This window comes from Choloepus didactylus, chromosome 2, assembly GCF_015220235.1.
Source record: "Choloepus didactylus isolate mChoDid1 chromosome 2, mChoDid1.pri, whole genome shotgun sequence".
Classification (NCBI taxonomy): domain Eukaryota; kingdom Metazoa; phylum Chordata; class Mammalia; order Pilosa; family Megalonychidae; genus Choloepus; species Choloepus didactylus.
In genome coordinates, this window is record NC_051308.1 from 226,982,360 (window position 1) to 226,995,774 (window position 13,415).

Below are 13,415 nucleotides of genomic sequence, written 5' to 3' on the forward strand. Positions count from 1 at the left end.
CAAACAAAACCCTATATTATGATTATTAAAGCAGAAGCAGATATGAGAATGAAGCACAACAGACATTAAAAAGATTAGTAAATTGCAAAACCAGTGCCACTCTTCTCAATACATTTTTTGGTTTTTGAAAATAGTTGTTTTTCATAAAAATGTTATGTTCACATATAATGGATTTATTACTATTTTAAAGTCAATGTTTTAAATTTTTCTCAGTTTTAATTTCTAACATGGTGAGTATAGATGAATATAACCCACATACACAAAAGCCCTTTTTGAGATCTTTTTTTTTTTTTAGGGGTGTAAAAGGGTCTTGATATAAAAAAATTGAGTCTCACTGGCCCAGATTCACAGTTGTTAATATTTTGTTACATTTACTTTATCATATCTGTCTGTCTGTCTAATTTTATTTTATTTTTGGCTTAAACATTTGATGCGAGTTGTACACATCATGACCTGCCATGCCTAAGTATTTCAGCATATATCTGCATTAGGGCAGTGACATTCTCCTGTGTAACCACAGTACAGCATCATTATTATACCCAAGGAATTGAACATTGATATAATAATATCTATTATTTGTTAATGTTGTTCATGTTGTCCTGTAAATGTTCTTTATAGATTCTCCTCCCCATCAGAATTCACTTGAAGGATCTTTTGTTACATTTGGTTGTCATATTTCTCTTAAACTAGAGCAGGGGTCAGCAGACTTTTTCTGTAAAGGGCTAGATATCAGTTATTTTTTGGCTTTGTAGGCCTTGCTGTCCCTGTCACAAGGAAAAAGCAGCCATAAACACTATGAAAATGAATGGGGTATGGCTCTGCACCAGTAAAACTTGAGTTTGCAGACTTGTGTCCTAGAATAACTCCATCATAACTTTTTTTTTCCCTTTAGTAACATTTTCATTTTTAAAGAGTTCAGGTCATTTATAATGTCCCACAAATTAGATTTTTAGTTTTCTCATGCTTATATTCAAGGTAAACATTTTTGGTATGAAATACTAAATAGATGATGCTGTACATTTCATCTTGCATCATATTGGAAGACACATAATGTCCATTTGTCCCATTATTATGAATAAAAGTTAAAGGTACCTACTCCCCTTTGTAATTAATCAGTAGGATAACTTTGAAACAGTGTAACTATCCTGTTCCCCAACAACATTTCACCAAATGGTTTTAGTATCCACCAGTGATTCTTGTCTGAATCAATTATTACATTGGTGGCTGTGGTTATAGTTCTGAATATCTCCTTAAGTAACAATAGCAACAACAACCAGATTGTATTTGCAGAATTCTTGTGAGTTTAGAAAGCATAGTTCGTATATACTGTCACTGCACTCTGTGGTTTAGTTTTCTGTCATAAACTTGTCTCTCCAGATGAGTGAGGCTGAAAGATTGAGTCTGCATGTGTTGTGCTGAACAGCTGTCTACTAGAGGCAGGGTTCCAAAATGCAGTGTCTTTTTTTTGAGACCAAGTCTGCTTAAGAAGGGTCCTGGTCTAGGCTGGACCTGAGGCTTTCTTTGCCTTGGGTAGTTTTTCCTATTCTAGAAATATTTTGTCAATATTTCTAGAGTTTGAGTGGTTCAATCTCTGGGTCCTTTAGTGCTGTCTGTGCTAATCTTGGTCTAATTATATGTTAAAGCTTGTATTGAAAACCAACCAAGTAGTTACAGCTTAGAAAAACACATGTATTAATTCTCGTAAGTGAAAATTGTCCCCAGCAACTTATTATGAAAAATTTCAAACATACAGAAAACTTGATAGAATAGTCTAATAAATTCTTATACCTTTCACCTGGATTAAGCAGTTAACATTTTGCCTTATTATATTTATGTATGTATAAATATGTCTATGTGTTTTTTCCTGTGAACTATTTAATAAGTTGCAGACATCTCTGATATCATCCAATATCAGTTTATTTTCAAATGCCTTCATTTTCTCAGGATTGTCTTTTATAGCTGTTTTTAGAGAATTATTCTCTTGAAGAACAAGATAAGAGATTAATATAATTGGACAGTAAAGTGCTTTGTGTGATCTCTGACATCAAAAATAACAATTCAGTTTGTATGGTGCCCTGTAGACACCTACAATTAATTGCATTTCATTAGTAAACAAAATGAGGTCTGGGGTGGGGACTGGGATGGGGACTGGAATGGGGGGACCAGGACTGCTTTAACTTATTTATGGTCAAGGTTGGACCTTTCAGAATATCATTGATGAGCATGATAAATTGAAAAGGTAAGAAATTAGAATGAAGCCCACCCCAGTGCCTGGCTCAGACTAGGTACTCAATATTTGTTGAATTAATTAAAGACATAACTGGAGAGGTGTGCCAGAAAAGGAATGACTATATGTATTTCTGTCATCAAAAATTGAGCATTTTGGCGGTTGTTCCAATGTACTTAGTCTCTTAAGTGCTGTGGGAGATGAAAAAAGTAGAAAACAATGCTACATTATTAGCTGAGGGGAAATAAAACTCATTCATTCTTTTGGTTAATATTTATTTACTCCCTTCTTTATGCCAGGTAGTGTTCTAGATACTGGGATACGGACTGTGGTTGTTTGGAGCTGTTATGTACCCCAGAAAAGGCCATGTTCTTTTGTTGTTGTTGTTGTTTTGTTTTGTTTTTTTAATGGTCAAAAAACATATTTAGAATTTGCCAGCTGGACTCAGTTTAGATTATCCCAGTTTTGTTAGCAACATCCAAAGCATCATAGTCAGGAGCCAGTCGAACATATGCCTTCTTCTCTCCATCTGGCCTGATCAGGGTGTTGACCTTTGCCATGTCGATGTCATAGAGCCTGTTCATAGCCTGTTTGATCTGGTGCTTGTTGGCCTTGACATCCATAATGAACACAAGTGTATTGTTGTCTTCAGTCTTCTTCATGGCTGACTCAGTGGTCATGGGGAACTTGATTATAGCAGAGTGGTCAATCTTGTTTCTCCTGGGGGCTCTCTTCCTAGGATATTTGGGCTGTCTTCTGAGACGCAGCATCTTGGGATGCCGGAATGTGGGTGAAGTGCGGATCTTCTTTTTTTGTGTGTGTGGCTGTGGACCCATTTTAGTACTGCCTTCTTGGCTTTCAAAGCTGTTGCTTTGACTTCGGTTTTGGGAGGGGCAGGGGCTTCCGTCTTCGCTTTTGGTGCCATCTTTGTGAAAAGGAGGCCATGTTCTTTTAATCTGTTCTTATGGGTGCAGACCTATTGTGGGTGGGACCTTTTGGTTAAGTTGTTTCAATTGAGTTGTGACCCACCCAGTTCAAGGCAGGCCTTAATCCTTTACTGGAGACCTTTATGAGAGGATAAAAGGCACAAACACTGAGAGAGAATTTAGAGAGAAATGCCCCAGAGATGCTAAGAGAGGACCCACAGACGCTCAGAGAAAACTGGAGCTGAAAGCAACAAAACCTGGGAGACAAGGATCAGCAGACGCTGGCCATGTGCCTTCCCATGTGACAGATGCCAGCAGCCTTTCTTCAGAGGAGGTATCCTCCTCTTGATGCCTTAATTTGGACATTTTCATGACCTAAGAACTGTAAATTTGTGAACTAATAAATTCCCATTGTAAAAGCCAACCCATTTCTGGTATGTTGCATTCCAGCAGCTTTAGCAAACTGAAACAAAGACTGACAATATTCTTGACTCCTTAGAGCTTACATTCTAACTGGGAGAGACATGCAGTAAACGTGTCAACAGAATAATTTCAGGTACAGGTAGAGGAAAATAAAACATTTTAATATGGCAAGGAGTAATGGGAGGAGGGGAGTACAGCTTTAGCCAGAGTTGTCAGGGAAGATATTTCTGAGGAAGTGACATTTGAACTGTGACTTGTTTATGAGGAGGTAGCAGCCTGGGAAGATCTGGAAGAAGACAGAGGAAGCTACAAGGTCCTAAGGTGGGAATCCTAAGATCCTAAGGTGAGGACTCAGGAGACTGATGTGTATGGAGCAGAGAGTGAGAGATAGGGAGAGTGGTGGAAGAATATGATAGGAGATGAAGTAGGAGAGGAAAGCAGTGACCAGATCGTGTAGGGTTTTAATTTTAAGTCATGGGAAGCCATTGAGGAATGCAAATTATACTCCATAAAAATAATTGAAAGATTCAGGTCATTGTTAAGGGCTTGCTTTTAAGAAATATTATTAGCTTGGTGGATCCTGAGTATATCCCCTCTCTCTCTCTTTTGTGTTTTTCCTTAAACAGACCTTTATGGAATAACCATTATGTTCATACCATTGTACTGGGTACTTGTTGGAATTCAAAGAAGTGAAAGGGGATTTGCATTGTAATTTCTTCTGTTTTATAAAATTTAGTTTTATTGAGATACATTTACATAGCATACAGTCATCCACAGTGTACAATCAGCTGTTCACAATACCATCATTTAGTTGTGCATTCATCACCACAAGAAATTACTCCAAAAAAAAAATAAATAAATAAAAATGAAAGTAAAAAAAGAACACCTAAAATGTTCCACCACCACCCCACCCCCGCCATCCCACCCTATTTATCATTTAATTTTGTCCCCATTTTTCTACTCATCTGTCCATACACTGGATAAAGGGAGTGTGAGACCACAAGGTTTTCATAATCATACAGTCACTCTGTGTAAACTACATAGTTATACAATTGTCTAAGAATCAAGGCCACTAGGATGCAGTTCATCAGTTTCAGGTATTTCCTTCTAGCTATTCCAATACACTAAAAACTAAAAAGGTATATCTATATAGTGATAAGAATACTCTCCAGAGTGAGACCCCTCGACTCCATTTGAAATCTCTTAACCATTGAAACTTTATTTTGTTTCATTTTGCTTCCTGCTTTGGTCAAGAAGATTTTCTCAATCCTATGATGCTGGGTCCAGACTTATCCCCGGGAGTCATGTCCTGCGTTGCCAGGGAGATTTACACTCCTGGGAGTCATGTCCCACATAGGGGGGAGGGCAGTGAGTTTACTTGCCAAGTGGGTTTAGAGAGAGAGAGAGAGGCCACATCACTTTGGGATGTATTGGGATCTCACACTAATCTGTACAAACCTACCAGATCTCAGCTCCTATTCAAAGTTCCATGTAATTATGGTGTTTGAATAAACTGACCGTACAAGTTAAATTATTTAGTATGCTATAGAAAATATAGATCCTGCACCAAATAAACATCTCTTCCCTTGGTCTCACATGGAAGTTGAAGTCTTAAAACACAGTGTCGTCCTTTACCCTTGGGTCTGATTTGCTTTAGTCCTAACCAGATCTACTTCATATCTCGAATTGAAGCTTTTTTAACAGTTGTTGTGTAAGATAATTACACTGACATTCATAGCTGCTGAACTCTAGCTCTGAATTCAGGTGTCACACAGATACCCAAAGTTTCATAGACCGACCAGGTTTTATACACAAAGAGCTCAGCATCTTAGAATCTGAAGATAACCATTACAACTCAGGAATAGATGTGACTGCTGTAAGAGCTTACAATCTAGGGGCCTTTACAGTAAATGTTCCTCTGATAACCTGTGCTCTAAGATTCAATTCTCAGAGTTTACACATTATAGTTAGTCCATTTTAGTGAAGTATTATAATGTTTGTGTTTTCATTTCTGGTGTACTTCACTCAAAATGTCCTCAAGATCCATTCACCTAGTTGCATGTCTCACAGCTTCTTTCCTTCTGGTTTGCATTGTAATTTGAGCAATAACACATAAGCACACACACAAACATGTTTTTGTGAGTTTGCTGTATAGGAGAATAATACATCTGTCATAGCAGTGTGTGCCTGTATGCTAAATGTCAGTAGATGCTTGAGCAGGAAAGAGTTAATAAGCTGAGGGTGTGGAAGGGTTCCACTGTAGAGGAGATAGCATTAAGTTGTTTCTTGAATAGATATGGTAAGACAGAGTAGACATTCCAGGCTGGGGAGATGTCTGGGTAAAGGTATATAACATGAAGGAATTTTTCTTCAGGGAATAATGAGTAGATCAGTTTGTCCAGGGAAGGAAAAAGATAATGGCCAGCATGCCTAGGCCCTTGAGTGACAGACTAAGGAATTTAATCTGTAGTTGTAGGGGGTGCACCTCATAAATCTCATTTGTGTGCTAAGTCAGTAAGTATTCTAAATCAGTTTATTCCACTGATACTTATTTATTGCCTACTATGTGCTCTTGTATTCTTTGAAATTCCAACAGCTGTGATCAATTGCAGATGTAAAATTGAATTGTGATTCTGGTACATGGTTTGTATATAGATATAGAAACAGATGCAGGAAGTGATAGAACCAGGAAAAAATAAATTAAGTGATTTTTATTCCTTTAGGAAAGTTTGATGGGGTGGAATTTGTATCGCTAAGAGGAGCTGAGTAGTTTGGGGGTGGGGGTTTGTTGTTGGGAGATGGATTGGGGATAAAGTGGAAGCTGAAAAGGCTATGCTGATGTCAAAATGTGTTGCAAGATTCTTAACCTCATTGTTATCTTTATAATCTGGGTTTTGATAGGGCTGTGGTCATTCAAGTTTGAGGGTGAAAATAAGAGAATGGCAGGCCTAATAATGAACTTTTCTTTTCTTGATCATTATTAAAATACAACCGCACACACGTGTACACAATATCAGTAGCTCCTAAACACCCACATCCACCTACCCAAATCCGACTGGCCATAAAAAAGATTTTTATCATTCCTTACCAATCTCTGTAATGGCATTGATAAAGGCACTTCATGGTTTTATTAGGAATGGTGCCAGTATCTTTTAAGATTGGTGAGAGCATTTTTTGTAATCTGCTTATTTTCTCTCTAGCTTATAGAGAACTAAATAGGCTTATGCTGATAATGTCTGTTTGCCATTCTAAAGAATCATTGCTTTTATAGCAGGAAGAAAGTTTTTGGGCCATTTTTAAAACCTTTCTTTTTATTTTGAAATAATTTCAAACTTATAGGACAGTTGCAAAAATAACACAAAACCAATACAGAGAACTCCAGTACGCCCTCTACCCAGTTACCCAGATTTCAGCTTTTAACATTTTGCCGTATTTTCCATCTTTCCTTGTTTCCTTGTATCCTTTCTTCTTTCCTTCCTTCCACCCGCCCACCCATCCATCTATCCATCTTTCATTATCTCTGTCTCTCTATCTAATCTATCATCTGTTTTCTAAACATTTGAGAGTAGGTTGTATATATCATGCTCTTTGAACTATGCTTATTAATACTTCCATGTATATTTCCTAAGAACAAGGATATTCACTTACATATCCTCATTAAGTACAGTTATCAAGTTCTTGGACCATTTTTTATCATCTCATTTTACAAATTTGACAACTGACATTCCAAATGGATTCATGGAAATTATTATTGGGATATAGAAGAGCCCAGTGTTCTTCCCCCTACCTCCCACAATAAATTTTGGTGAGGTCACTGTTGCAGTCATTCTCAAAACATTTTATTGATGTTTTGTATACCAATTCTCTGTCATTGAGAGGTCTGTTAGTGTAGTTGGAGAAATAGGATTTGACATAAAAAGATGAATAATGTATAATAATGGGTAAACTACTACTTTGCTTTCTTAAGGATATATTACCTATTTGGAATATAAGACATTGACCTCTCAGAATGCTCCAGATATAGTGGGAATTTTAATAATGTTGGCCTTATAGGGCTTGTATCAGGCTTTTACTTTGTCATCAAAGTTCATGGTCACATTAATAGTTCTTTTTGTGCAACACTTTATAGTTTATAGTGTGTTTTTGTAGGCATTATCACATTGAATCTTAGGGCACTGTTGTTAGATTGGGAGGCAAGTACATTGATCCCTAGTGTGTAGCTGAAACTTAAGGTTAATAATTTGAACTCGGATTTTACTTCAAGTTCACCTCCTAATGTACCAAACAACACTGCCTTTTATGATTTCATCTGCTTTATATCCAAATTCCCACAGTAATTAATTATGTTATGATGGTTTCCATTTTGGGATAAACCCAGTTTATTTATTTATTTATTTATTTTTAACTGAGAAAGCTGTTTTTTCATTAGTTTTTCTTATTCCAAGGGAGTTGAATGAACATGATTTTTTGTTTTGGAAGTACTTTTTAAGGTCAAAACTGGGGAATGTGATCCTCTATAGATCCTAGAATTTGAGTTAAAATATTCTGTTTAATGCTCATGAATTCAGCAAACATTTATCAAATGTATCCTGTGTTGGACTTAGTGCAGGGGGTGGAAGGTAGGAGGAGCCTTAGGAATTAGTGTTACATGAAAAAAAAAGCAAGAGTTTAAGGTTAGGTAGACTTGAATTCAAATCCTAGCCCTGCTACTTATTTATTAGTTGCAAATTACTTAACCTTTCAGGGTTTCAATTTGTTAAATTATAAAATGGGGATAAAAATACCTATCTTGTAGGATTGTTTGAGGATTAGGGTAATGCATATAAAGCACTTAATGTAGTATGTGCTTTGTAAGATCTTACTTCCCATAGGTGACAAATGTGTGGTGGGAGTTAGCTGAGTCTTGACAGGAAGTGTTTGGCTGACCTAATGTACAATACAGTGCAGTGATTTTGATTGCCAACTTCTTGTGTTCTGCTTTTGTTGAAACTTGTTGCTCTCGCACTGTTGTTTGCCAACACTGCATTTGTCGTCTTACATAGTAGAAGCCAAGGCATTCCTATGGAGTGTAAGTCATTTGGAAATATCTGTAGGCTAGACCTTTAAACTTCTATTGCAGTTTAGCTGGGGGAAAAAATCTCATGTTACCATAGTGTGGTAAAAGTCAGATGGCAGGGTGCCTTTCTGGAATGGTACCTCCGTTCGGTTTCCTGAATGATAGAGCCATCAAAAGAATTGCCGTCCAGGGTGAAAAGTGCAGCTGATAGTGAGTGTGGTGGGTAAATTGAACAGGATGAAAGGTTAAAAACTTATTTCGTTTTCAGATATGGTGCTTTGTTCATTTATAAACATTTATTGAATACCAAACATATGCCAGGCACTGTACTAGTTGCTAGGAATACAGTGGAGGAGAGAGGGAAGCCCCCTCTCTAATAGAGCTTACATTCTCATGAGGGTAAATGTAAATATAAAATATAACGAATACCAGTTTATGCTGAGTACTGTGAAGAAAAATAAAACATGAGAAGGAAGTAGTAAGTTAAATAGGATGATATGGAAGACTTCTTTCAGGAAGTGTAACAAATGAATAGAATCCAGAATGAAGCCAATCAGTGACCCTCAAAGAAAAGCCAAACAGTGTGTTTTCATAACTGTTTAGAGGCCTGGTATGGGGAGTGGAGGTAGTACTGACTTCAAAATTGCTTTAGGAAGAGAAAAGGACAGTTACTTTGTTAAGTGACTGAAATCAGCCCATATTGATTCTTCTTTTTTTTTTAATGCAATTTTGTTGACATATATTCACACACCATATAAGCCATCCAGGGAATACAATCAATGGCTCACAGTATCACCACATAGCTGTGCGTTCATCACCACAGTCAATTGTAGAACATTTTCATTACTCCAAAAAAAAAAAAAAAAGAAAGGAAAAAATAATAACAAAAATAAAAATAATAAAAGAACACCCAAAGCATCCCATATCCCTTACCCCCCCCATTATTTATTTATTTTTTTGGTCCTTATTTTTACTTACCATATTGATTGTTAAAAGTGTCTACTGATGTAGTGAGTGGGTCCAGTACTGTTGAAAATTGGCCTGCATGCCAGTTTTGGAACACCTTGTACTGTGGGTTCCCTTCCAAAATGTTTATTTAGATGTCTAGGATACCTCATGACTCCCCCCACCCTACAGTATTTTAAAAAGTACATACAAAATGCAAATCTTTGGCCCCCACAACAGATCCAATTAATCGGAATATTCGAGGATGGTACCTGGGAATCTACAACTTATAACAAGTACCCAGGTAATTCTATATCTGCATTAAAGTTTGAAATTTACTATTTGCAATCCTGTTAGTAGAAATTACCTTTAGCCCAGGCTAAGTGGACAGGTAGGTAAGTACTTACTTAATTAAAATTCATTACTTTTCTTTATTTATATTGGAGCCAGCACTTCCTTTTGCATTGATGTAAATTCTTGGTTTAAGTCATTGATTTAATCTCTAATATTCTATATCCACCATATTAAGATGTTTTTAGGAGATAGCAGGAAATGAAGCCCTTGTCCTCTTTTCTTGTGTTATTTTGAGTTTTCACCATTAGCCGCATTCCTGGGTAGGAGCAGCCTCTGAAAGGAGAATGCTTAATTGGCTATAGACTTAAACACAACGCTTTTTGTTTTCTATTAATTGAAAGTTCTAGTTATTTACTTGTGATTAAGATTTTAAATTTTTTTCTTAGATCTCTAAGTCTGTAACATGCAAAATGCCTAATAAAAGAGAGAACAGATACTGAGGATTTTGAGAAAGTATTTAATATGTTTAGTAGTAGACACTTAATAGGTATTCAATTTGATTTCAAGGAAAGGGATGGAAATAATCAGCAATGGCAAATTTAAACCCTCTGTACGTGGTTGTGCCAGTTTGAATGTATTGTGTCCCCCAAATGCCATTATCTTTGTGGTCTTGTGGGACAGACGTTTTGGTGCTGGTTAGATTTGCTTGGAATGTGCCCCACCCAGCTGTGGGTGGTGACTTCGGTGGGATACTCCTATGGAGGTGTGACCCCACCCATTCAGGGTGGGCCTTGATCAGTGGAGCCATATAAAACATGCTGACTCAAAGAGACTGGATGGAGTGCAGCTGTGAGTGATGTTTTGAAGAGAAGCAAGCTTGCTAGAGAGGAACGTCCTGGGAGAAAGCCATTTTGAAACCAGAACTTAGGAGCAGATGCCAGCCACGTGCCTTCCCAGCTAACAGAAGTTTTCCGGACGCCATTGGCCATCCTCCAGTGAAGGTACCCGATTACTGATGTGTTACCTTGGACACTTTATGGCCTTAAGACTGTAACTGTGTAGCTAAATAAACCCCTTTTTATAAAAGCCAACCCATCTCTGGTGTTTTGCATTCTGCAGCATTAGCAAACTAGAACAGATTTTGGTACCAGAAGTGGGGTGCTTTTGCTGCTGAGTTTGCAAATACCAAACATGCTGGAACGGCTTTTTAAATGGATAAGGGGGAGTTTCTGGAAGAGTTGTGAGGAGCTTGATAGAAAAGGCCAAAACTGCTTTAAAGAGACTGTGGAAACATGGACTCTAAAGATACTTCGGATGAGGCCTTGAACAGAGATGATCAATGTGTTGTTGTGAACTGGAAGAAAGGCAATCCTTGTTTTAAAGTGGCACAGAATTTGGCAAAATTGAGTCCTGGTGTCAGATGGAAGGAAGAATCTGGAAGCAACAACCTGGAATACTTAGCTGAGGAGATCTCCAGACTACGTGTGGAGGACGTATCCTGGCTTCTCCTTGCAGCTTATAGTAAAATGCGAGCAGAGAGAGATAAACTTAGAACTGAACTCTTGGGTTCAAAGAAACCAGAAGTTGATGGCTTGGAAAATTGCAGGCTTCCAGGGGGTGGAATCCCAGAAGCTACAGCCCAATGTGAGGATGGAACCAAACATGGAACCCAGCCTCCATTTCAGTACAGGCCAAGATTGGAAAAGGAGTTAAGCAGAAAGGATTTGTGGAAAGTCCTATTGTCTGATGGCTTTGACCCCTGCATGCTTCATGCAAAGCCAACAGAATTTTTGCGAGATCTTTATAGACAGAGCCATTGCCGGTCTGGACTGGAGGAGACAGACAAGGAAAAAATTAAAGGAAAAATCTCTTCAAAGACAGAGCCATGGAGGTTGAGGTCTGGAGTCAGGAGGTCTGGGGCTGGGAGAGCGGAGCAGCCCACATGCATGGAAAGGGTGAGTTTGCCCTGGAGGTCGAGGGCGGGCTTTCTACCTCGATGCTCTGGAAGAGTTTTGCCACCTCCGGTCCCAAAGAGGGCGGAGCACATTCCCAGGGAATTGGGGAGAGCCTGGCTGCCACCACACTGTTCTGAAGGGGTTGAGCGTGTGCCCCGGAGATGGAAGGGAATCTGGGAGCTGCCCCCATGTTTGAGGAGGGTGGGGCCGAGAAGGTGGTCTCCCCAATGTGTGGATATGTTGGAGCACTCACCCAAGCATTTGGAGAGGAAACAGCTGCCAAAAAGGCCCTTGGGAAGGGTTAGACTCCCGCTCTCTCAAGCCCCAAGGATGCAACGTTGTTCTGTTAATGACTCTCAGACTTTGAAATCTAATGGAGTTTGTCCTGCAGGTTTTAGGAACTGTTTTGGTCCTGTTAACCCTGTTCTCCTTACTGTTTCTCCTTATGGCAATGGAAATGTTTATCCTATGAATGTCTGTCCTTTGTATATTGGGAGCACATAACTTGTTCTAAGTTCACAGATCCACAGCTAAAGAAAAATTATGCCTTAGGACTGGCCATGCCTATAATTGATTTTGATGGGATTTTGTACTTAACTTTTGTTACTGAAATGATTTAAGTTTTTGTGATACTGTGATGAAATGAATGTATTTTGTGTATTTGGAAAGATAATGTCATTTTGGGGTCCAGGGGGTGGAATGTGCCAGTTTGAATGTATTGTGTCCCCCAAATGCCATTATCTTTGTGGTCTTGTGGGACAGACGTTTTGGTGCTGGTTAGATTTGCTTGGAATGTGCCCCACCCAGCTGTGGGTGGTGACTTCGGTGGGATACTCCTATGGAGGTGTGACCCCACCCATTCAGGGTGGGCCTTGATCAGTGGAGCCATATAAAACATGCTGACTCAAAGAGACTGGATGGAGTGCAGCTGTGAGTGATGTTTTGAAGAGAAGCAAGCTTGCTAGAGAGGAACGTCCTGGGAGAAAGCCATTTTGAAACCAGAACTTAGGAGCAGATGCCAGCCACGTGCCTTCCCAGCTAACAGAAGTTTTCCGGACGCCATTGGCCATCCTCCAGTGAAGGTACCCGATTACTGATGTGTTACCTTGGACACTTTATGGCCTTAAGACTGTAACTGTGTAGCTAAATAAACCCCTTTTTATAAAAGCCAACCCATCTCTGGTGTTTTGCATTCTGCAGCATTAGCAAACTAGAACAGTGGTCAAACCAGATCCTTAAAGGTGTCATACCCGACAGTCTAGTGGGCTCACTGTTGAATGTATGCACTCTTTCCCTCATCTTTAATTTTGGTAGTACCACTGATATTCATAGCTAAGAAGCCTATCTACTAGAACCCATCTTCAGTCCTGCCGCCAAGCTCAAGATTTTTGTGCTTTGTTTTTTTTGGGTATTGTTATGGGTACAGTCTTCCTTGAGCAGGGGCCCTCTTGGAAAGAGGTTGGGCCTTTTAGAACTTGAAGGGGCCTTAGAATGCACCTGGTCCATACTTTTCATTTTACTGTTGAAGAAACCAAGATTCAGAGTAGTGAAATTGTTTTCCCCAAGGCCTGCATACTAAATACTAGAAG

At 38.7% G+C, this 13,415-nt stretch overlaps 2 protein-coding genes across 3 annotated transcripts in view; one reads left to right on the forward strand and one right to left on the reverse strand.

Moving 5' to 3' along the window:
• LUZP1 (leucine zipper protein 1) overlaps nucleotides 1-13,415 on the forward strand; it is a 158,386-nt gene that overhangs the window by 57,116 nt on the left and 87,855 nt on the right. The gene's annotated exons all lie outside the window — the stretch shown is intronic.
• On the reverse strand, nucleotides 2,677-3,063 carry LOC119514490 (60S ribosomal protein L23a-like). The gene has a single exon (XM_037810285.1). The coding sequence runs from the start codon at nucleotides 3,061-3,063 to the stop codon at nucleotides 2,677-2,679; it is 387 nt and encodes a 128-aa protein (XP_037666213.1).